Source organism: Lissotriton helveticus, chromosome 7 (assembly GCF_964261635.1).
Source record: "Lissotriton helveticus chromosome 7, aLisHel1.1, whole genome shotgun sequence".
Classification (NCBI taxonomy): domain Eukaryota; kingdom Metazoa; phylum Chordata; class Amphibia; order Caudata; family Salamandridae; genus Lissotriton; species Lissotriton helveticus.
Genome location: NC_136068.1, coordinates 286,119,702 through 286,145,609, shown reverse-complemented (window position 1 = coordinate 286,145,609; position 25,908 = coordinate 286,119,702). Strand labels below are relative to the sequence as shown.

Genomic DNA, 25,908 nt, shown 5'->3' with positions numbered 1-25,908 from the left:
CACATGCCCTCCCTCTTCCCTACACTGCACCCTGCCCCAAGGGAGTACTCCGATCTAGCGAGAGACATGCAGAACTTGGGCAAGTGTCTTTTAAATGTCAATCTGAGTAACAGTCCCCTGCACACAGAGACCCGCCATGACAAACCTGTGGTACCTTTGAAGAGCTACTGCCTTGGGTGGCATAACCAGTGCTGCAATTCCCCAGAGTAGCATTTGGGTTTTATGCTCTAGGTATATGTCTTATCACTGGACAAGGGACTTACAGCTAACTCAAATCAGCCAATCATGTATACACCAATCACCAGTATGTATATGACAAGCACAGCATTTTGGCACTGCATGACAGTGGAAAAGTACTCAAAGTCTTAACCCAGAAAAGCAAGGTCCAAACAGGAGGTCGGAAGCCAAAAGCCAGAGGAGACCATGCCAAAGATGTCATGTCTAACAGTCACATACTGTTTCTATAAGTTGTCTTTCAGAGTTCCCATCCAAAGGTTATCTGCCCTAAATATCGTCCTTGTTAAATTAAATGACAGATTGGCAACCTGTAACATACAATTGGACAACCAAAGATCCAATACACCCTCATGCATCAAGCCATCTGCAGGGAAGTCTGGCCTTGCACATGATAATTTCAAGATGTGTGTAAATATAAAGATATGAATATCAGTTTAAAAGTAAATCTAAAGATGAACAATGTTCTCACCTGTTCAATTTTAAAGGCAGGCTTTATCAGTGGGAAGAATGGCAGGTTAGGTATATCAATTCCTCTCTTCAATTGATCTACAAAATAAACATATGATGTTACACTAACTTGTAAAAATGCTAAAAATTATGTTTCCAAAACTTAGAGAACTATCTCATCGAATTTATAGTAAAAGCAGCCGAAGACAGAGAGAAAACCAAATTGAATGTAGGTTGTGAGTGTACAAAATGCACAGTTTAAATTTCATGTTTCCTAATATACATTTATTATTTTAGTACCAATAAAAATATGCCATATATTGAAAATAAATTCTAAAATGTGTAGTTGATGTCATAAAATTCAGGAAACGGTTGCATGTTTATAACACAACACCCACCCTATTCCTTAAGACAAACATCCAAATTCTATATAATGTAATGTAACAAACCTGGATCCTATCTGATCACATCATTGCAGAACTTTTAATTCCATAATTTGTCACAAAAGACTGCAGAGTGTCATCATGAATCTATTAATCATGATGTCAAGGCATTGTTTAGTGGTGCAAACTCATTAACTCCATCTTCCTCAGGACAGACAATTTACAATTAATACATATCTAACTTAAACATCCAAAATGCCTAAACAAGAAGAGTCAAATCTTCACAATGTACCCAGACATATAATACACCCTAGTTTGATGGTAATACTGCTAGAAATTCTTCCGAAATACTTTAACATCCATATGAGCACACCGCTATTTAAAATGATGCAGATCAGCAGATAAATATTAGCAAAAACTCTCTATCTTTGGTCTAATCGTCCCCATGCTTCTTAACTTCAGGGCTTTTATAATTATTGTAATTTTGGGCAAAGATGTAAAAAGGTGCACTAGGTATCTCTCATTGCCTTTCAATAGTACTCTCTTTTCCCAACAGTGGATTACTATTATAGTCATAGTTTTACACCGATGCAGAAGAGGAATGTGAATACGGAATATGTGTGCACACACCCTGTCCCCTGGCTCTATAATGGTTGTTGTTTTTGGTCTACCATTACACTATCTTAGAACTCATAATTCGTTCCAGTACATTACATTGTATCTATTTGTATAAAAATATAATATATGGGATTGTGCAATCCCTGTATAAAAGCTTGTTGAGTTCTGACATCACAATGCCTGCTGCCAGGACCAGTAACGGAGTGCAAAGTCAGGACATAATTAAAGCAGCTGTTTAAAGAACAAAGTCAAAACTGTGCTTTTTTCCCTCTGCTTTGGTTTTCTAGCTGTACAGTGACAAGCAAAAATGAAATATTTATAACAACATGTTTATTTTTTGCACTCCTTCCATAATTATAGCAAGTTAGAATCTTTCTCTATTTTTCTGGCACTATGCACCACGAATGTAAGTCATTTGTAGGACAGGTGATGGCATGACCATGGGGCATATTACCAACGATTAGTGATATTTATCGCTAACGAGGCTTAGCAACAAATTTTTTAACGGTAAGCATCGCCGGAAATTATCATACAGATAACTTGCTATTAGCAAGGTTTATCTCAGAAGTGATAAAAATCCTTGTGCTAACTGCCAAATGAGAGATTATCGCTGGAAAACCAACGATAATCTCCCAAAGTTTGGCGTTAGCTTGATTATAGGGGCTCACAACTTAGCCATGATATCCACCTTCCATATGATATCATGGCTAAGTCAGGAAAATACCGGGTGTAAAAAACGCAGGGCTAACCGCGGTTAGCGCTGCTTTTTTTTATCACTAACAGGGTTAGCGAAATCCTTGATAATAGGAGAAATGTCGCTTAACAACATTTCTCCTATTATTTTTCTCTGGAACGCCCCCTTTGCATCTCATTAGAGATGTAAGGGGAAGTGTAGAGAAAAAGGGTGCTAACTTGCAAATTTGCGTGTTAACACCGTGTTGTTGATCGGGAGATAATTTTATCTCCGCTTTCTTGGCTTTAAAAGCAAAAAAGCGGAGATAAATCCCTTAATAATATGCCCCCATCTTTTATAAGGAATAAAGAACCCCTTGCTGTAAAAGGCAAGGCTATAGCAAACTACCTCGAATTTCCACAACCTTCTGAAGGAAAAAGCCTTTCGCCTCGTTCCTTTATATATGATCATGGAACACCTAGGTGACGTGCAATATCCTTATAACGTAGGGCTGGGGGTACCTTATCCCATATAAAATAGGCAACTTGTGACACTCACAGTCACCTATTTTAAAGAAATGACAACAGATCTCAGCTGTAATAGCTTATGATAGTTGATTTCTGATGTCACAATGCCTACCACCAGACCCAGCAATGGAGGGGAAAGGCAGGTCAGGTCATGGAGCAGCTGTTTAAGGAACAAAAATGAATTGTGGCTTTTCTTTCTTCTGCTTTGTTTTCTTGCTGTACATGGACGTGCAGAAAGGAGATATTTAAGGCAACGTGTTTATAGAAAAGTTAAAATCTTTCTGTATGTTTCTAAACATTCCGAGCTACTGTGCCATTTTTTTTTACATACAACTGACTTATAAACTTATTCTAATATATTTTTGCAACAAATATCTTACAGCTTTTTTGATGTATTTTATTTTGTGCTAGAGAGTCTATTTTTATTCCTCATGTTTGCAAAAATGCTCTCTCTTTCATATGAACGAACTATGCACCAAGGATAAAGGTGGCTTGTGGGTAGGGTGATGGTGTAACTATGTATTATAAGGAACAAACTACCAACTGCCATGCATGATAATGATACTGCAAGTCACCTCAGAGTTCCATAACCTTATAAAGGAACTCAGCCTACTGCCTTGTTCCTTTATATGGTAACTGGACTTATCGGTCACTTGCAATATCCTTATAATGTACGGTAGGGGGTATTTTATCCTACATATGCATCACGTGTTAAGCTGCTGTGTGATTAGGGGGATTAACACTGATAACGTTGAAATGTTGAAGGGCGTGGAACATATAATTACATGCTAGTACTATATTTTCTTTCATGAACATTTGAATTTAGCGTCTGTCTATTCTCTAAATCACCATATCTAATCATACATGCTGTATCAATGAAGTCAAATGCATGTTAAAATCAATAAAATACCAAAGAAAAAAACAATGGGACAGAATTTAATGGCTTGACAAAATATTAAATGTAAACTTTCACAGTTTTACTTCAAATAAATCATAAGGGATGATTCCAACCTTGGTGACAAGTGAATAACATGATTCCTGTTTGAAAAATCTGCGATTTTCCGGGCTATAATTTAAAGACTAGTGAAAATTCTATCCCCTTGTGTAATAGTGAAGCTGGACTCTGGAGAGAGTAGCAAATAACTGTGTACGGAAAATTGGTAACAAGGTAAACATAGATCAATTGTATCTAAGGACACTACAAGATAAAAGAAAACCAGGATACGTGGATTCCCACATCTGGCATGCCAAGAACATTTTGTGCCCTCTAAGGTGCGGCTGCCTCAGTGGTGCAAGCAGCCTAGTAACCAGATTGGCAGCTTCAAGCAACTTCCAGGAATAAAGGGTGGATATTTAAATCACAACACACCCTGTTGACACACCCACTCCATGTTTAATCTGAATGGGTGGACAGTGCTAGACCTACTTTGATTTAAGATCAGGTTTAGTAAGTAGGAAATCACATAACTAGATTTCAAAGAATCCATCAAAACCCGATGTACCCAGATGAAAACAAAATGTAAAAGTGAGCTCTAACTCATGAAAGTGAGACTGAATCCAAAAACAAGTCTTAAGTATAGTGACTTAGCTTCACGTCAGGAACACATATACGTTTTTTAACTCTTGAAAGAAGGCATGGATACAGGACTGGACAAGGTAGTAATGTACAATGTTCTTCTGATTAATAAGGATTTTATGTGAAAAAATTGGAGTTTCCCAATCAATGGGTAAATGCTGATAAAAGGAGTTAGTATTGTGACGTGCATTAAGAAGTATTTACTAGATGGCTTTATCACTTTTAGATACGTTACAACATCACAGGATGCAATATCAAATCTCAGTGCACATGCCTCCACAATATCTTACCATTCAACATCTTTAGCAGCCCTTGTTCTGCCAAGCTCTTTATGGAATTCTCCATTTTAGATACCTAGAAAGTAAAGAAACATATTTTAGCTATAAAGCAAAACATATATTTTTTTTATTTGACAATAATTTGAAGATAGCTTCCCATTTTTTAAGCATGACTTTGTATAATCTGGGCCATTTGATGCCTTTGTTAGGTCTGAGGGACCGATTCACAGAATGAACTTAAGACTCAATCCTAAACTTACTACTATTTTGATATTCACAGAATGCACTTACTACTTTTGGTATTCACAGAATGAACTTACTACTTTTTGTATTCACAGAAGTTAGGATTTTGTCTTAAATTTGTCTTAAGACAAACTTAAGACAGACTTAAGACAGACTTAAGTTAGAATTTTGTCTTAAGTCTGTCTTAAGTCTGTCTTAAGCCTGTCTTAAGTTTGTCTTAAGTCTGTCTTAAGTTTGACTTAAGGCAAACTTAAGACAAAATCCTAACTTCTGTGAATACCAAAAGTAGTAAGTTCATTCTGTGAATGCCAAAAGTAGTAAGTGCATTCTGTGAATACCAAAATAGTAGTAAGTTTAGGATTGAGTCTTAAGTTCATTCTGTGAACCGGGCCCTGAGTGTGTAAAATACCTGACATCTTTTAGTAGAATGGTGGATGTACATTTGTCACTGCTAATGCATGTTAGGCTGCTATGTTTCTTTTCAGCCTGATTGTCATTTGCTTTTCATTTCCATAAACAAACTCTCAAGGCAGTGCTTTTTTTCTGAAAAAGTAAAACCAATGGCCTTCGTGCGTAGAGAGTTTTCTTTCTGCATGTGGGGACCATTGTGAGTTTTCCCTGCCATGGTTAACCATGTCTTGTATAGCAGACTAAAGGAGAGAATGCAATGAATGGTTGGAGTGAGATACCATCATTACTGGCTGGCGGCCCAGTGGCTTCGAAGGTTTAAGCTGGTAGAACCAGTTAAGGCTCCTCCATCTGAAATCTTGTGGTACCTTTACCTGCAAAAGAGGGGGAGGAACTACAAGTTTGGTGGGCGGACTACCACCATTTTTGTCAAATGCCTATTTATTTATTTATTCATTTGTAGAGTGCATGGTTACACCACGGGTGTGTTCCCGCGCTGAGAGATGACTCTGAGGAGAAGCGACTTCCAAATGCTGGACCGGCCACGTCGTTCAGCCATTAACCGATTCTTATCCTTGTTCCAATTGCACAAATAGCCAGGTCTTTAGTTGCCTACGAAATCTGCTTTCCACCATGCTGTATATGACCATGATTGTAATGTTTTGTTTGATTGAACCCTGTAAAACGTAAGACTGGCCATAACCACGCAGCTAAAATATCCTCTTAGCATTGGGAAAGTAACCTACTGCCTTTGCTGGATAAACTGAGGGGTCATAATCCCATTCAATCCTGAAAATAGCTAAAGGCAAACACGTCCAACTTCCTTGTATGTGCATACATGATTTGCTGCAGTAGAAAAGTAATGCTTATGGGTACTTTCTCAGAACTTATGGTGGTATTTCATGAAATGCTCTAGAAAGCTTTCTGCATGACTTTTAGCCAGTTTCTTCACATGACTGAGCTAAAATGTGTATTTGACACTAAGTGGTATGTAATATTAGACTTTTATGAAAGCACTTTTCAGGGTTGCTTTAGGGATCTGGTGTTATCATACAAATGTTAAAATGTTCAATCAAAACTCTGATTCTTAGTGAGAAGTTTAAAGCTAGGAATTACAAAAACTGGCTAAATAATCTAGACAGAGGATGCACAATCACCATATAAAAGCACAATAGGAAACCACTGACAAGCAACCATCCAACAGGCTAACTCCTGTCATTGCACATACAACCTACCAACACACTCTGGAAGGTAGTTTTGAATTCTTTAGGACAGGTACAAGCCATGACTCACTAGAGGTGAAGCCTCGAGCGGGACAGCTGCCCTACCCTCATCAATGATTACCAAGAGCATCTGTATGTAGTTTATGCCATGCAATTCTTCGATTGGCTTTATTCTAAAAATAGGTATTTTCTTGTGCAGAATCTGTGTCGGGAGGGAACATCCTTTACAACGCAACTTTTACCACGCAGCGCCTTTACGACGCAACTTTAACAACGCAAACCATTACAACGCATTGCGCTGGGGGGCGCTCTAGGATAGGGAATGGGTTTAATTTACTATCCAACACCTTCCCTACTATCCACGGGGACTGGAGTTGGAATAGTAAATTAAACTAATCACTATCCAGCTCCCCAAAGCACTATGCATTGTAAAGGCATGCGTTGTAAAAACAGCGTTGTAAAGGCATGCGTGGTAAAAGCATGCGTTATAATGTCATACATCCGTGTCGGCAGAGCAATGCTACAGGCACGAGGATATCTCAAATCTGAATTGCGATCATGGCTCTTGCAGCTGGTGCATAAGAATAAGAAATAGCCTATATATTCCTATATATCTGTTTCTTAATACAAGTTGGTATCAATTCCAACAGTTTTCAGCTGTCCTGCATTTTGAGGGAACACACAATATGCACAAGTTCCCACACGTGGCTGCTGCAGGTAAGAGCGGTGAGGCCGGTTGGGGGAGGATTTCGAGGGATGACCACAAGGGAAAATTAAATAAATAATTAATGTTCCCTCGAGGGCGTCTCTAGAAATCCCCCCCCCACCGCTCTTACCTGCACCGGCCGCGGCGGCATGTTCCTTCACCCAAGAGTGGTCTTAAGGTCTCCTTACTCACTCACAGCGGCGGTTGGTGCAGGTAAGCACGGTGCGGTAGGGCGGGGGCATGTTGACAGATGATAGAATAGGATGTATTTTTTACCCTATTGCGTCGCCTGTTAACATCCCCGCCCTGCTTACCTGCACCGACCGCCGCTGATTACTCATAAACTCATGAGTTGCTGATAATTTTATGCTTCAGGGTCATGTGAAGTAAATTTTAGAAGGTGAGGTACTTGCTAATAGGAAGCATTGTACTAACTAACTCTAACTCTTGTAATAGATTTGTGCCTCTTGAGTTTAATCTATTAGGACCTCAAAGGGAACGTAAGAATGTTTCCTTGTTAGTTAATTCTGCAGGTCAGCCCATTTAAATGGGTAACAACCTACCGTTTCACTATCTATGTGAAGTGAATAATGCTATCACCTTTTTGCACTCTTATTTACATGTTGCACTTTCTATTTTCCAATGACCTACAATGCTAATACATCATACTTACTTGTGATGGGTTGGCCTTGGCTTGACCTTGTTTCTTGGCTTCAGGTGGACTGAATTGAAATCTAAGGCAAGAAGAAACATTAGTTGTCAGATATGTAAATGAAAGTACCTACAACCAAAATGCCTCATCCTAATCCCACAATAATAATTGGTGCACACTGTGAAATTGCAGTCATTGGGTGAATTATTCTGATTGCACTTGGTAGGGTTGCAGGTTCAACTCTGTGCCATGCTGAATTTATTGCACCATCGTGTTTGGATCTGAATAAAACTGCGGGTTACTGCAGGTGAAGAAATTCTGCTTTCAGACTGTAGCAGCAAAAAAAGGTGGTAACCAATGACACTTTCTACAACAGGTGGATAGCTGATGGTTTTATCAAGTAAGTCTGACTGAACTTAACAGTTGAAACGCTGAATGTTTTCTAATCTTCTTCAGACTGTTTAGCCTGAACAAGAACCAGAAAACCAGGCCCTACATGTAATGCCTGGTCAATTCTGAAGTGGTTACACTTGGTGATGGAGCTTGTGGGGACAGCCAACATGCAATTATATCAAGCGAGCTACATATCCAGCTCACCATAGATTAATTCTCAGCACTGCTGCCCCTACAGGGACCTCACAACTTCCACACCAGGGTTTCAGCAGGACAAAGGGAAAATCCTTCTCCTTCTTGTCCTCTTGGCCCAACACAACATTTTAAGACTAGTTTTGTATCAGCAGTATCACTGTAAATTTTATGTAATCATCTCTGGTTACTCCCACATACATTTCACATTTCTTATGTGTCTCGGGGAGCATTTTCATGCAGTATTTTTATGGCTTATGTCATGAACAAAGCTTCAAAAACCCCAGACCGACTACAGGCTGTTGGTTGGAGGCTACAAAATGTTAAATTATTGATAGGGTAGAATTATCCTCCTTATGTCTTCATCAGACTATCAATGGCCTCAACAATGTGTGGGGTGTCTACCATCAGTTTTAATTTGCTTGTGTCCCTCATTTAGTCTTCCGTAATATAGAGAACATCCGAAGATAGCATTGGGTTTAGGAAAACAAGTAACATTATTATATTCAATCAAGAGACTCCCCCAAAGAGCTTCCTGTTTTTACAGGCAAGTCCACCCATGTTGTAGAGTTTTGTACCTGTGTTCAAAGTTCTTAGATGTTAAATCTAGCAAATATTTACCTAGCTTGGAAGCAACAGGCATCAATAGGGGACGTTGGGAGATGAGACACCATTGTGTACATACAATGGGGAGTTATATACTTCAATTGTACAAGTACATTTTATTTACAACTTGACTGGTATCATACAGCTTTAGGATTTAGGCACTGTGAGATACAGTGGTTTGCCTACATACAGAGTGTTCACTCAAGTGCCAATCACCCCAGTTTCAAAGTCACAAGCTTTGCTATTGGGCAATGTACCCTCTCTGTAGTAGGGTTAGACAGACACCAGGCAGCACTCAAAGTGTTCCACAGTTAATTATTTGCAGAATCTGGAGTTCACAAATCTTCAAGGACTCTTCAGTCTGGTTACCTTATGAAAACATAGCAAACAGTGTGACAAGGGTGAGACAATGTCTCTATCGCTCAATCCCAATGTGCCAGGTTGGCATAGCCTCAAAGCAGTCGGAGCTTTTGGAGCTTTTTTAAGCAGGGTGCCATGCCCTCTTTCCCTGGATTCCACAGCTTCCAACACATCAAGCTTTGTGACAAATGTAGCTCCAAGAGCAAGAAGGCAAGAAGCCACAGCAGAAAACTATCCCTCTGTCCCAACGGAAGGTCAAGATACTGGCTTCCCCATCTCTGGAGGGCAATATAAATTTAGGGATGACAGAGGTAACTGAGAACATCTCTTTTTTCTTTATTACCATATTTCAGTTGATCCTATGTCTGTATGGCTCAAACCTTGTATAGATGAAGTTTCTATGATTTCCTACGATATATTTCATAGTCCCTCTTTTATTTTCTGTTGTGTTTTACATCATAATATTTTTTACTAACTTGGTTATATTATATATCATATAACACGGGAAACTGTCTGCCATCCACTGGGCCCTACGGTATAAAACTGATAATAAATTAATAAGTAAATAACTATATGTTATTGCAAGCAATTAACTCCTTAGACTGTTTAAATCAAGCTTTTACAATGGGGTTCTCTGTTGTATAAGTCTGTATATTGTTTTTCAGTAGTACATGAACAGCAAGTGAGAAAAATAAGCTTTCCAGGCTAATACAGCAATAGACAATGAGCAATGAGGGGAAGTATACAATAGTTATCAGTGAGCGGATGGTCGCTGCCCATAGAAGATGTGATATTAATAGTTGTAAGAATAACACAGGAGAACACAAAGTCTAGTCTCACCATGTATTAGCGGTTGCTATATGCGTGCACATTTTTGGTGGGGGTAAGTGAGTGTGTTGGTGATCCTTTCCATTTTGAAAACTTGTCACACTTTGTAGAACCAGAGGGATTCCGAAAGTGGGTCTTTCTTTTTGCAACTGAGTGCGCTAAGTTGTGTGCCCGTTATGTGTTGAATGAGTATCTTATCAGCACTGATTACTTTCTTCATGGTGGAGAGCAATATTCCTAAGAGGGTTCTGGGCAGCTGTGCTGGGATTGCGTAACCTAGTCTGCCTTTGGCATGGACGGGGATACCCTTCCAGAACATCTGAATGAGTGCACATTCCCACCAGGTGTGTAGGGACAATCCCACTGTCTCCCCACATCTTTAAAAAAGAGTTGACGCTGTGGGGAATATTTTGTAGAGGTGGGTTGGTGTAAGGTACCAGTGGAACATGATTTTATAGGCATATTCCCTCTGGTAATATTCCTCAGAGCTTAGGGTATGTCATGCCAGAGCTCATTCCAGTCCTTGGTCTCAATGACCTACATTTGACTGTAGGGGTGAGTGGTCTCAGGTTTTAAAGCCTGTATCACCTTGTATGTCCTGTAGATCAACCCTTTTGAGATGGAAAAGAAGTTTATTTGGTCCTCAAAGGGTGTCACTGTCAGTGTTGTCGCTGGTGCGTTGGTCGGAAATAGGGCCCAGTAGCGAAGTTGGCAGTATTGGAGTCAGGGGTTTTCAGGGACAGAGTACTCTTGCTTACACTGTTCAAATGGTTTGCCTGACCTGTTGTGGAAGATACCTCGTATTGTGCGGCAGTCGCTCTCTGTCCAACTAATGAAAGATCTGGGGTCTTTGGCCAGTGTAAAGTCAAGGTTTTGGTCTGCTAATGTCTTTTGGGACAGGTTCGTCATGAAGCCAGGCAGTCCCATTTATAAAGACTGTTCACTTTGGTGTGGCCAAGTAGGTTATTTTGGGGTGGGCCATGTGAGGCCCCATATTGGGTGGCATGTGACCGACTGATCCATATGGAACTAGTCTCACTTCCCCTCACCGTCCAGTATGAGGTGAACCGAAGGTGGGCCACCCAGTACTACTCCAGGAGGTTGGGACAGACTAGCTCCCTCTCTCTCTGTGAAGCATTAGGAGTTTATTTGACATATGCAGTTGTTTCTCATTCCATATGAATGTCCGTAATCTAGTCTGTAGGTTGATGATGTCAACAGGTGTTTGAAGAGATTGGAAAAGGTTCAGCAGTCAGGGTATGATGTTCATTTTCATAACATTTATCCTACCTAGCCAGGATAAGAAGAGCAGTTTCTATTGCCTCAAATAATTCTGAATTTCTTTATGGTACAGTGTTCAATTTGCCAGAGACCAGTCCTCCAGATGGGAGGTAATCTGAAGGTCAAGATATCAAAAGGATATTGAAGCCCATTGGAGTGGGCTGGTATCTCCTGTTGGCTGATCATGAGATTTAGCATGCATGATTTGTCCTTATTGATTTTAAAATCAGACACGGTTTCAATGATTGCAGTGCAGTGATTCCACCCCAAGGTGAGCAGAACAATACCCCTTAGGCAAGTTGGAGGGTCCCAGAAAAACTGCCGGACAATTAGTAAGGTCCAGGACAGTGCCGCAAGACCTACCCTCCTCCATGGTGCAGTATCAAACACTTTGAGTGACCTGCTTTATTAGAAAGGAGGTCTCATGCCCCTCAGGGGGTGCTAAATCACTATTTTTTTGGTCCTGATGAAATGTCAACTGACCCTTTGGGCAATCAAGGCACGAAACATGTCTACTTCACTTTGCTGATAGCTATCTAGGTACATTATGATCGTACAATAGCACCACTGTTTAAACTTAGTCCTGGTGCCTTTCCCCATATATAATTGCTTTTAGGGCACCTGAGTCTATTTTAGACACACCCCACTTTTCACCTGACACACTTGCGCACACCCCCTCTCAGGCATATACCTAAATGGCGTATTCAGATCAAAAGATATTCGACAAAGAGACACCAAGCCCGTCAGGTATTGCAGTGCCGGCCAGACGAGGAGCGCCCAATGATGAAGCATGACACCCTAACAGGTGTCTGAGGGCATTAAGATCTGACCTTTTGGTTCCCCCGTGACAGTATTACTTGCCTCGTAGTTTCACCACTGTGTGACCACTTGGCCTATGAGGAACTACTCCTACTTTGACAGTCAATTCGTTTATTTCTGAGAGAAGCATAGGTGTAGGACCTCTGTAAATACCGAGCTTGTCATCCCCCTTTGATATAATACATATAGGGTAGCCTCCAGATGTTCGTCTGGTGGTGTTGATCAGGCTCTTGTTTCAAATTGAAGAGATGGGAGACAATGTCTGATTTTGCTTCTTCTGCCTGGATGTTGTTAAGACTTTAGAGCTCCTTCATTCTGTCTGCCATTCTGGATGCAGGTGCATCCTCTTTTTTTAGTGGGTCTTCCAGGGCTGAGCCCTTCTCATTGTCTGGGGGATAGACCCAATAGGGCTTGGACCTCTGAGAGAGTTATGATTATGCAGCGTTTCCCTGCCCTTTGAAACACGATGCTGATAGGGTGGCCTCATTAGTATTTGATCTGTTTGTTGATGAGAAAATGCGTGATGGGGCAGAATGCTCTGTGGCGGCAAAGTGACAGGCCACCAGATCTTAGAATAGATGGATGGTTGGCTTCGGAAAACTATGTCCAGCTAACAGTTGGCCTTCCGAAGTAAATCCTCCTTTTCTTCAAGGTAATGGACACACGTTAGGATGTCCAGCACGTGTCATATCTGGTATAGTAGGTGAAGACAGAGGGGCCGATTCACAGAACTAATTTAAGACAAATCCTAAGCTTACTACTTTTGGTATTCATAGAAGTTAGGATTTTGTCTTAAGTTTGTCTCAAGACAAACTTAAGACAGAGTTAAGACAGACTTAAGACAGACTTAAGACAGACAAGACAAACATAAGACAGACTTAAGACAGACTTAAGACAAACTTAAGACAAAATCCTAACTTAAGTCTGTCTTAAGTTTGTCTTAAGTCTGTCTTAAGTCGGTCTTAAGTTTGTCTTAAGACAAACTTAAGACAAAATCCTAACTTCTGTGAATACAAAAAGTAGTAAGTTTAGGATTTTGTCTTAAGTTAGTTCTGTGAATCGGGCCCTGTGTGAGCTAGATCCAGCCTCTGAGGTGGTAGGCCTTGGTTACCTCTGATTACCTGTAGAAAGTCCTTGATGAAGGTAAAGATGTCAGAACCTTTTGCTGCGAGTTGGATGCCACTAATGCATATGTTGTTGCTGCTGTGATTTTTTATGTCTTGTTGGTTCATCTGTAGGTCCGCTGTATGTTCTTCCAATGATTTGTCTTGTTGCCAAGGCATTTCCTTGTTTTTGGCCCTCACATATACAGTGCTCTCTAGGTTGTCTACTTGTTGTCCTATGCCAGTCAGTGCTTTCCTCAGCTCTTGTAGGCATGATTTGAAATGAGAGCATAATAGGTTAATGTCTAATCTGATCTCCACCAGGAATCATTCCATATAGTTTTGGATGGCTGAGATTATTCCTGGTGGTATGGTTTGTTAGGGTACTACTTCAGGTTTAGAGGGTCTTTCCCCTGTTGCTCCACGTATCAACTACAAGGTTTTCTTTGTTGTGCTTTCCTTTGACTATCATACTGCCCGGGTATAGCCGGTGCTATTGTCTGAGTTGCTGTGTCAGGTTGTTGAAGGCTTAAAAGTAGCACCACAGATACTGCATCTTCTGTGTTGGAGAGGCCCTGTGTGACGGCTGAGTGCTATGCATTGTGAGTTATGCAAAGTAGCCCTTCCCTTAATGGTGGCACGGAGGGGTGCATATCCCCCTTCTGTGTCCAAAGATCCACTGGAAGTGGTTGGCAAGAAATCTTTACAAAAGGGCCTGGTGTAGTAATGCCCCTATGCCGTTCTCATCCAATAGGTGGTCAGAGGGGGAGCCTCAGTCCTGGGCATGGCCCGACACCTCTAGGGTGGGGTGCTGCACAGTTTTTGGGTGCTCCCCGCATTTGAGGCTTCAAGCGGAGAATGGAGCAGTGTTTCTTGGGGCATTGCCCGACCCCCAAATACATAGTCTCCAGTTCAGGGCTCCGAACACATATCCCTCTTAGCCACCCTGCAAGTGGAGCTGTCCCTGAATCCATGGGTTCCCACCCACCTTCCAGTCACCAGGTGAGAAGCCAAAAGGGGCCTAAAGTTATTTCTTTCACTGAGTTCAATCATTCAGAATACACGATTGAGGCGCGGCACAGTGGAGTTCCCTGGTTTCATGCCTCAAGTAGTAGAGGTTGTGGGCAGGCCTTGATGACTGGACATGTTTGGCATCTCACCAATTGCTGAATGGTTAGCACTGAGGTGCCCCACCCAGTTTAGGCCCCAGATTTGCGTCCCAGAGAGACCCACGAAAAATACTGATACATTTCCATCACTTTGAACTTCCTCAAAATGGTGTTGCTTGAAACAAATCAGAGTTATTCCCGTAGGAGTTATGGTCTAAGGCAGCTCGATAGTGGTGAAATAACAAAAAACTGAAAGGTGTTTTGCATTTAAAAGCTAAACTCTTTTGAAAAGTACAAATAGAATAATTAAATTAAGCATGTGTTCCAACTATTTTTTCAGTGGTAGAACAAGATGATGTCAACTAACTTCATGGATGCTATTGAAAGACAGCACAAATGTTTGAATGATTAGACAATCAATGTCACCTGTTAAGTTCCAGTATGCCAGTGACCTTTAGCTCTGTGTCAGGGGATTCATGGTCTGAGAGGGAGAGGTTTCCACTGATGCTGGCAATCTATAGGGAAACAGAACACATTGTTATACCTGAATACTTGGGGCCATGCAACATTGTAGACCAATGAGCAAGCTCACGAACAGAAAACAATAAAGGAAATACCATTCAGCACAGCAATAGTACAACATATTCGCCAAAACCCCAAAAGCAGCCACCTCACCTGAAAAAAGTAGATTTGAAAGAAGAAATGTATTGATTAAGCTTGATCCCAACCACGCCACCAAAAGCTACTCCTTATACAACTGAAACCAGACTTTGAGACTGTCTCCTGCCACCTAGAAAATCAGTCCTTAAACATAAAAAACTCAAAGACTGTTTCAATAATTCGGGTTACAACCACAGAACACTACAACCCACTCTGATGCTCTCCTTGGTGGACTGTAGTGAGTTACAACGGGGTGGACCCTGAGAACTCCCTGACCTAGGTCAATTAAACAGGTACATGTATAAGTGGTCGGAGTCTGATATAAACAATAGGAATAATCTCAAAATGTCACTTATTATTTCAGTGAAATACTTTCATTCTATCAAAGGCACAAATGTCGATCGACAAAGCGGAAAACAGGTCAATATGTTCGGTGCACATTTATTTAGCACATCTTGTATTTGTAAATTGCATACATTTCAGCCCATATGGTAGAGGATATTGCAATTCATGCATTGGCAATATAAATTTAGAAACAGCACATTTATATACAATAGATGAATTCAAAAGTGTGTCAGTGCGCTCAAGGTGCATAGAGAAAAGGTATTTAGAAGGGATGGGTAAGTGGGGGTGAGGGTGGGGACCGGGTAAAGGTGGTGTGACTGAGTTAAAATCACAGTGAGAAGTGAAAAGCCTTTACAGTCTATATACAGATCCAAAGGTTCCAAGATAATCTCAAACATAGGTTCCGTAATTATCCATTATTAAGTCCTATGTTTGGAACAGTAAACAGTAGCGATAGTCGACGTTTCGACCCCTGAAAGGTACGGGTAATTCAGAACCTCAGGTTGGGGTCTTCATCAGGACGTGAAGTATAACAGGAGCGCCTATGGACAATGCGGAAATCATGAATGTAACTAATGATCCAGTATACTAATTAATGCACTCGAAATGAGGTGAAAAGTTACCTACTTCGCATGAGGCACGTTTGGGCCTACAGCATTGGGACCTTCCAAAGGTTCCTTAGTGGTGCGATACGCCTGTAATTAAGTAAAGGGGGTATAGTTATAATCAACTGGCTCGCCTGGGGATGAGGCACCAGTGTAACACATCATTCAAAAATCAAGGGGGAAACTTACTGGGAGCTTTTCATAAACTCGTTCGTACGAGTGGGATTCTGTGGTCCACTGGACCGGCCGGTCCGTGGTGGGATGCCGTGTGTCTCTGAAAAAGAAGTAGAGCATAAAACTCAATACTTGGGGTGGAGCGATGTTAAAGCGCCTAAAAATCACACAGGGGATTGTTTTGTAAAAAGCGTGCTTAGCATGGAAAATCAAGTGTCTCTGGAAGGAAGCGAGTCTCAGTGCTTCGAGTAGGTCAGTGTCCTAGCACCCAGAGTCACAGGGAATGACTTTGTGACAAGCGCGATATCAAATGAAAAATAAAAAAGTCGCATTGCTTCGGGTAAATCATTGTTACTGCACCCAAAGCCACAGGAAGATTATTTCATAACAAGCGCGGTTTTGGACGTATAGAATCAAATGGCCCATCATCCAGACCATGTAGTATATCACCAAAGGGAAAATGTACGGGGTGACCCGGGGCGCCCGACCCGGTATGGGCAGTGTCTTGGAAGATACTGACTCGCTGCGGCGATGCCGGTTTAATTAAGGCGCGACTATTGAAAATGCGTTTAAACTTAGGAAAACGCAACTCCTGAGTTGCAGGCTCTTCGTCAGTCTTGTAATGCTACGCAAAAGCGCTTTGTTTTAGATTAGTTACACAGAGCTGTAATGCCCAGGGGGGAGAGATGGAATGCGGCCAAGGCTCACCTGTTTATTCGCAGCGCTAGTGTGTCTCTTTCCTCTCCTCTGGCTGTCAGCATTGAAAGAAGCCGCCTCGAGGTGCCGGCGCTAAATGCTGCTTGGGGGCTCGCTCTGCTCAGGCCAATCAGTTGCGAGTGGCCCAGGGAGTTGGGAGAAAGAGTGTTACTGTCTGCGGTGGGGGGACTGTTTCCAAGCAAAGGAACTTCGGTGCAATCAAACATGTAGAGAGCATGTAAGTTATTTACGGATGATTATTGTGCAGCTGTGTACCAGCACATAATGTAATACAATCCGTAGCTTAAAGATGATCTTATTGCAATGTCCCCCGGGGGGAAAAACAAAAACAAAACTCGTGCGTGACAAATTATCTACCTGAACAGATTCAAAACACAGTTAATAGGTTGAATATTTACATAAGTCACTAATGGTGACACGGCTCGGTGTCATCAATATTCAGTGAAGTATACAGTTCTATCCTTGCAGTGTTTGTCGTTGCCATTTGGGTCACAAATAGAAGAGACATGTATGTGTCTAAGGGACTAATCATTTTAGGTAAGGCTTCAACACAGCCAGAGCCATGACAGCAATTCTTATGTGCAGACATTGCTGATATGTACATTTGATCAAGTACAAAAACCCCATACATATACACATCATTCTATAATCATTAGTTTGGTCCCCGAATGACCCAGTGTACATATCCATGGCATACAGTGTGGGTATATGCAAAAGTCATCATTACAGCCTAGATCAGGGCAGTAAGTCGCTGGTTCAATCCGGATCTAGCAGGGCCATCTGGGAGAAAGTAGTTTCCAGTTCATTAAGGCCCCTTTGCACAGAGTTAAACGATTGCATCCATTTGCATTCGCGCATATTGAGGATAGAATTGAGATTGCCACCCCGTGGGCCCAATGTAATTTTCTCAATAACCACCCACTTGAGTGATTCAGGTGTATGTGAGTGCTCCTGGAAATGCTCCACCAGAGGGGCTCCCGCTGTTTTGCACCTTATCCTGCTGCAGTGTTGTAGCACACGATTCTTTATCTTCTGTCTAGTCTGGCCTACGTATATCATTCCGCAGGGGCAGAAGATTGCATAAATCACCCCCTCGGTGTTGCAATTCGTGAAAGTTTTCAAGGGCACAGTCAGACCATTGTGTGTTATTGTTCTAGTTTCTAGGCATAGTTGGCAGGCCTTGCAGCTTCCGCATTTGTGGTTGCCCAAGGTGGCAGGAAGGTTCCACATTGATTGTATTGTGGGGGCTGTCGGGCTGTCCAACATGGAGCATACTACTGAGTCTCTGATGCTCTTTGCTTTTCTAAAAGCATGCATTGGTAGGTTGGGCATCTGGAGGGTCTTCGATACAATATTCCAGTATTTGTTCACGATCCTGCGTACTGCATTGCTTTTGTTGCAGTAGGTGGTCACACAGATCATCCTGTCATCCAACGGTTGGCGCACCTTCGGTGTCAGCAAAGATTCTCTATCGTTAAACCATGCCCTTTTCCGTGCCTTCTTGACCAGTCTCTTCGGGTATCCTCTTTCAATGAGTCGGAGGATGAGTTCATCGGATTCATGAAAGTAGTCATCTTTCATCGTGCAGTTCCTCCGGATCCTGAGGAACTGTCCGAATGGTAGGTTGTCCCGAAGCGCCCGGGTATGATGACTGGAGTACTGCAGCAGAGTGTTTCTTTCTGTCGGCTTTCTGTATAGGGTGGTAAAGAGGGCCCCCTCACTTTCTTTAATGGTTATATCTAGAAAGTCAATAGATTCATTACTGCAGGTGCTGGTAAACTGGATGTCACTTGATTGAGTGTTGAGCCAATGCGTAAAGGCCTCCAATTCTTGTTTGTCGCCTTCCCATATTATCAGTATATCGTCTATATATCGACGATACTCCAAAATTTTCTCATGGTACGGATTGTTAGAACAAAGAACCCTATGTTGTTCGTATTCGTTCATGTAGAGTATTGCCAGATCTGGGGCAAAGGCCGCCCCCATAGCTACTCCTTTCATCTGCATGAAAAAATCATCTTGGACTATAAAAAAGTTTTTGGTCATAGCAATCTCAAGTAAATCAGAGATAAATTCAGTTGGGACTTCCGCTGGTTGTGGACGGGATTCCAAGGCCCTTCGTATGGTTGTCAAGGCTGGTTGTTGGGGAATGCTCGTGTATAAAGACACGATGTCCATAGTTACCAATAGTTGTTTCTGTTTATCAAATGGGCGTTGGTCTATCAGGTTGATCACCTGCATCGTGTCTCTCAAGTATGTGTTGGTGGCTTCTGCCAGAGGCTTCAGGAAAACATCAATGTATTTACAGAGGGGTTCGAGGATGGACCCACACCCTGATATAATCGGTCTTCCTGGTGGTTTAGTGGGGTTCTTGTGGACTTTAGGTAGAACGTAAATCGTTGGTATACGTGGTTGGTCCACATTAAGGTAAGCATGTTCTGTCTCAGAGAGGAAACCGGTATCCTTTGCTTTGGCCGTGATTGCCACGATCTGTCGTCTGATTTCGTTGGTGGGGTTGGTTGTCAGGCGCCGATAACTCACATTGTCCCTCAACTGCGAGTATATCTCCTGTTTGTAGTCCTCCGTCCCCATGATGACGATCGCTCCGCCTTTGTCCGCCGGCTTGATGACCAGCGATTTGTTGTTTTTAAGGCCATCCAGTGCTGCCCTTTCATTCTTAGAGATATTGTGTCCTACGTATGGCCTCTCCTTCCACATCTTGAGTACGTCATTCATCACAAGGCTTTCGTACGTCAGAATCCGATGGTTGGTCATGGCAGTGTGGGGTGTGAAGGTGGAGGGCGGTCGTAGTTGGGTGAACGATCTTGATTGAGTTAATGGTTTATCCAGGAAATAACCTCGTAGGCGTACCTTCCTGAAGAATCTGATCAATTCTGTTTTGATGGTGAAGAGATTCCCTTGTGAAGTTGGTACGAAAGAGAGGCCCTTGCTCAGAACTGCTGTCTCTGCAGGAGAGAGTGTATGCTGAGATAAATTCATAATGGGGCTTGATCTGGTTACCAGCGGTAAGTCTTCCTCCGTGTGCTGATTTCCCCGTGGTTGGCCTGCTGGAATCTCACCTGCTTGCTGATGGTGTTGTAGCCTTGCTGCCTCGAGTCGTCCCAGTTCTGAGGGTCTTGACCTCTGTTCGGTCGTCTGTTCCATCCACCGCCTCTCCCTCGGGGGGGTCTCCATGAGTCGTTCTCTAAAAAAGGTTGTTGTTGTCTGTTGGAGGGATCCTGCGCTGGTTGGTACCATTGCTCTTGGTTTTGATAATTGCTCGGTCCAGACGTCTCGTTATCACTTCCTCCACTGTACGAAGAGTCTGAGAAATTAGTGTATCGTCGCCCTCCTCGCTGGCCACCCCGATAGCCTCCTCTGCCTCTGTAGAAAAAACGCCCCTGAGTATCTTGCTTGAAATAATCCTCAGCTAAGTAGGGGTACGTTTTTTTCTTGTTGTAGTATTGTATATCCTTTGCTAATTTTTCCAATTTTTTGTTCTGAGTTTCAACATCAAAGTCTTTTAATGTTTTGTTGAGGCGATCAAGGGTGTCCTTCGCACTCGCAAATGCTGAATGACTGGCAATCTCCTCCTTTAGTTCTGCAATTTCCTTGCTTAACTGTTCCACCTGGTCTCGTGCGGTTTCGACTCCTAGGACCATCCAGTGGCGGGAACAGTTATTCGCCACAAAACTAAAGCCCTCCTTGAATTTTGGATCATCCACAAAGATTGCCGGCTCGTTGCGGACCTGCAGTCCCGTGGGTATGACGTTGGCCCTGAGGTATCCAGTGAGCAGGTGGCCATGTAGTTTGGTGCGCACTAGTTTCTTCTCGAGTCGTTCGAGTTTGTTGATTTTCTCATTGAGCGAGAAATCAACTGTAGTGATGTTGGTTGAGAGAAAAGCTGTACCGGTGTCTCCCCCGATTAGTTCTCTAATATGATCCTCAGTGTAAGAGAACATGCTTACCTTAATGTGGACCAACCACGTATACCAACGATTTACGTTCTACCTAAAGTCCACAAGAACCCCACTAAACCACCAGGAAGACCGATTATATCAGGGTGTGGGTCCATCCTCGAACCCCTCTGTAAATACATTGATGTTTTCCTGAAGCCTCTGGCAGAAGCCACCAACACATACTTGAGAGACACGATGCAGGTGATCAACCTGATAGACCAACGCCCATTTGATAAACAGAAACAACTATTGGTAACTATGGACATCGTGTCTTTATACACGAGCATTCCCCAACAACCAGCCTTGACAACCATACGAAGGGCCTTGGAATCCCGTCCACAACCAGCGGAAGTCCCAACTGAATTTATCTCTGATTTACTTGAGATTGCTATGACCAAAAACTTTTTTATATTCCAAGATGATTTTTTCATGCAGATGAAAGGAGTAGCTATGGGGGCGGCCTTTGCCCCAGATCTGGCAATACTCTACATGAACGAATACGAACAACATAGGGTTCTTTGTTCTAACAATCCGTACCATGAGAAAATTTTGGAGTATCGTCGATATATAGACGATATACTGATAATATGGGAAGGCGACAAACAAGAATTGGAGGCCTTTACGCATTGGCTCAACACTCAATCAAGTGACATCCAGTTTACCAGCACCTGCAGTAATGAATCTATTGACTTTCTAGATATAACCATTAAAGAAAGTGAGGGGGCCCTCTTTACCACCCTATACAGAAAGCCGACAGAAAGAAACACTCTGCTGCAGTACTCCAGTCATCATACCCGGGCGCTTCGGGACAACCTACCATTCGGACAGTTCCTCAGGATCCGGAGGAACTGCACGATGAAAGATGACTACTTTCATGAATCCGATGAACTCATCCTCCGACTCATTGAAAGAGGATACCCGAAGAGACTGGTCAAGAAGGCACGGAAAAGGGCATGGTTTAACGATAGAGAATCTTTGCTGACACCGAAGGTGCGCCAACCGTTGGATGACAGGATGATCTGTGTGACCACCTACTGCAACAAAAGCAATGCAGTACGCAGGATCGTGAACAAATACTGGAATATTGTATCGAAGACCCTCCAGATGCCCAACCTACCAATGCATGCTTTTAGAAAAGCAAAGAGCATCAGAGACTCAGTAGTATGCTCCATGTTGGACAGCCCGACAGCCCCCACAATACAATCAATGTGGAACCTTCCTGCCACCTTGGGCAACCACAAATGCGGAAGCTGCAAGGCCTGCCAACTATGCCTAGAAACTAGAACAATAACACACAATGGTCTGACTGTGCCCTTGAAAACTTTCACGAATTGCAACACCGAGGGGGTGATTTATGCAATCTTCTGCCCCTGCGGAATGATATACGTAGGCCAGACTAGACAGAAGATAAAGAATCGTGTGCTACAACACTGCAGCAGGATAAGGTGCAAAACAGCGGGAGCCCCTCTGGTGGAGCATTTCCAGGAGCACTCACATACACCTGAATCACTCAAGTGGGTGGTTATTGAGAAAATTACATTGGGCCCACGGGGTGGCAATCTCAATTCTATCCTCAATATGCGCGAATGCAAATGGATGCAATCGTTTAACTCTGTGCAAAGGGGCCTTAATGAACTGGAAACTACTTTCTCCCAGATGGCCCTGCTAGATCCGGATTGAACCAGCGACTTACTGCCCTGATCTAGGCTGTAATGATGACTTTTGCATATACCCACACTGTATGCCATGGATATGTACACTGGGTCATTCGGGGACCAAACTAATGATTATAGAATGATGTGTATATGTATGGGGTTTTTGTACTTGATCAAATGTACATATCAGCAATGTCTGCACATAAGAATTGCTGTCATGGCTCTGGCTGTGTTGAAGCCTTACCTAAAATGATTAGTCCCTTAGACACATACATGTCTCTTCTATTTGTGACCCAAATGGCAACGACAAACACTGCAAGGATAGAACTGTATACTTCACTGAATATTGATGACACCGAGCCGTGTCACCATTAGTGACTTATGTAAATATTCAACCTATTAACTGTGTTTTGAATCTGTTCAGGTAGATAATTTGTCACGCACGAGTTTTGTTTTTGTTTTTCCCCCCGGGGGACATTGCAATAAGATCATCTTTAAGCTACGGATTGTATTACATTATGTGCTGGTACACAGCTGCACAATAATCATCCGTAAATAACTTACATGCTCTCTACATGTTTGATTGCACCGAAGTTCCTTTGCTTGGAAACAGTCCCCCCACCGCAGACAGTAACACTCTTTCTCCCAACTCCCTGGGCCACTCGCAACTGATTGGCCTGAGCAGAGCGAGCCCCCAAGCAGCATTTAGCGCCGGCACCTCGAGGCGGCTTCTTTCAATGCTGACAGCCAGAGGAGAGGAAAGAGACACACTAGCGCTGCGAATAAACAGGTGAGCCTTGGCCGCATTCCATCTCTCCCCCCTGGGCATTACAGCTCTGTGTAACTAATCTAAAACAAAGCGCTTTTGCGTAGCATTACAAGACTGACGAAGAGCCTGCAACTCAGGAGTTGCGTTTTCCTAAGTTTAAACGCATTTTCAATAGTCGCGCCTTAATTAAACCGGCATCGCCGCAGCGAGTCAGTATCTTCCAAGACACTGCCCATACCGGGTCGGGCGCCCCGGGTCACCCCGTACATTTTCCCTTTGGTGATATACTACATGGTCTGGATGATGGGCCATTTGATTCTATACGTCCAAAACCGCGCTTGTTATGAAATAATCTTCCTGTGGCTTTGGGTGCAGTAACAATGATTTACCCGAAGCAATGCGACTTTTTTATTTTTCATTTGATATCGCGCTTGTCACAAAGTCATTCCCTGTGACTCTGGGTGCTAGGACACTGACCTACTCGAAGCACTGAGACTCGCTTCCTTCCAGAGACACTTGATTTTCCATGCTAAGCACGCTTTTTACAAAACAATCCCCTGTGTGATTTTTAGGCGCTTTAACATCGCTCCACCCCAAGTATTGAGTTTTATGCTCTACTTCTTTTTCAGAGACACACGGCATCCCACCACGGACCGGCCGGTCCAGTGGACCACAGAATCCCACTCGTACGAACGAGTTTATGAAAAGCTCCCAGTAAGTTTCCCCCTTGATTTTTGAATGATGTGTTACACTGGTGCCTCATCCCCAGGCGAGCCAGTTGATTATAACTATACCCCCTTTACTTAATTACAGGCGTATCGCACCACTAAGGAACCTTTGGAAGGTCCCAATGCTGTAGGCCCAAACGTGCCTCATGCGAAGTAGGTAACTTTTCACCTCATTTCGAGTGCATTAATTAGTATACTGGATCATTAGTTACATTCATGATTTCCGCATTGTCCATAGGCGCTCCTGTTATACTTCACGTCCTGATGAAGACCCCAACCTGAGGTTCTGAATTACCCGTACCTTTCAGGGGTCGAAACGTCGACTATCGCTACTGTTTACTGTTCCAAACATAGGACTTAATAATGGATAATTACGGAACCTATGTTTGAGATTATCTTGGAACCTTTGGATCTGTATATAGACTGTAAAGGCTTTTCACTTCTCACTGTGATTTTAACTCAGTCACACCACCTTTACCCGGTCCCCACCCTCACCCCCACTTACCCATCCCTTCTAAATACCTTTTCTCTATGCACCTTGAGCGCACTGACACACTTTTGAATTCATCTATTGTATATAAATGTGCTGTTTCTAAATTTATATTGCCAATGCATGAATTGCAATATCCTCTACCATATGGGCTGAAATGTATGCAATTTACAAATACAAGATGTGCTAAATAAATGTGCACCGAACATATTGACCTGTTTTCCGCTTTGTCGATCGACATTTGTGCCTTTGATAGAATGAAAGTATTTCACTGAAATAATAAGTGACATTTTGAGATTATTCCTATTGTTTATATCAGACTCCGACCACTTATACATGTACCTGTTTAATTGACCTAGGTCAGGGAGTTCTCAGGGTCCACCCCGTTGTAACTCACTACTCTCTGTGCAAGAGCTGTCTTGCGAGGGTTTTTTGTTTTTTCTATTAATTTCTTGACATTCATGTACCATTTTTAATTGAGGGCTCTATCATGCTTCAATCTGAAACCCTCTCTTACACTGAGGATCATATTAGAGAACTAATCGGGGGAGACACCGGTACAGCTTTTCTCTCAACCAACATCACTACAGTTGATTTCTCGCTCAATGAGAAAATCAACAAACTCGAACGACTCGAGAAGAAACTAGTGCGCACCAAACTACATGGCCACCTGCTCACTGGATACCTCAGGGCCAACGTCATACCCACGGGACTGCAGGTCCGCAACGAGCCGGCAATCTTTGTGGATGATCCAAAATTCAAGGAGGGCTTTAGTTTTGTGGCGAATAACTGTTCCCGCCACTGGATGGTCCTAGGAGTCGAAACCGCACGAGACCAGGTGGAACAGTTAAGCAAGGAAATTGCAGAACTAAAGGAGGAGATTGCCAGTCATTCAGCATTTGCGAGTGCGAAGGACACCCTTGATCGCCTCAACAAAACATTAAAAGACTTTGATGTTGAAACTCAGAACAAAAAATTGGAAAAATTAGCAAAGGATATACAATACTACAACAAGAAAAAAACGTACCCCTACTTAGCTGAGGATTATTTCAAGCAAGATACTCAGGGGCGTTTTTTCTACAGAGGCAGAGGAGGCTATCGGGGTGGCCAGCGAGGAGGGCGACGATACACTAATTTCTCAGAC

At 42.6% G+C, this 25,908-nt stretch overlaps 1 protein-coding gene across 1 annotated transcript in view; it reads right to left on the bottom strand.

The window, feature by feature from the left end:
• Positions 1-25,908, bottom strand: part of LOC144768430 (BPI fold-containing family C protein-like) — a 72,685-nt gene that overhangs the window by 3,490 nt on the left and 43,287 nt on the right. Inside the window, exons 12-15 of the mRNA XM_078652076.1 lie at positions 15,089-15,177; positions 7,993-8,053; positions 4,752-4,815; positions 707-783 (exon numbers count right to left, since the gene is read on the bottom strand). Coding sequence (XP_078508202.1) covers positions 707-783; positions 4,752-4,815; positions 7,993-8,053; positions 15,089-15,177 — 291 coding nt within the window. The remainder of the gene's footprint in view (positions 1-706; positions 784-4,751; positions 4,816-7,992; positions 8,054-15,088; positions 15,178-25,908) is intronic.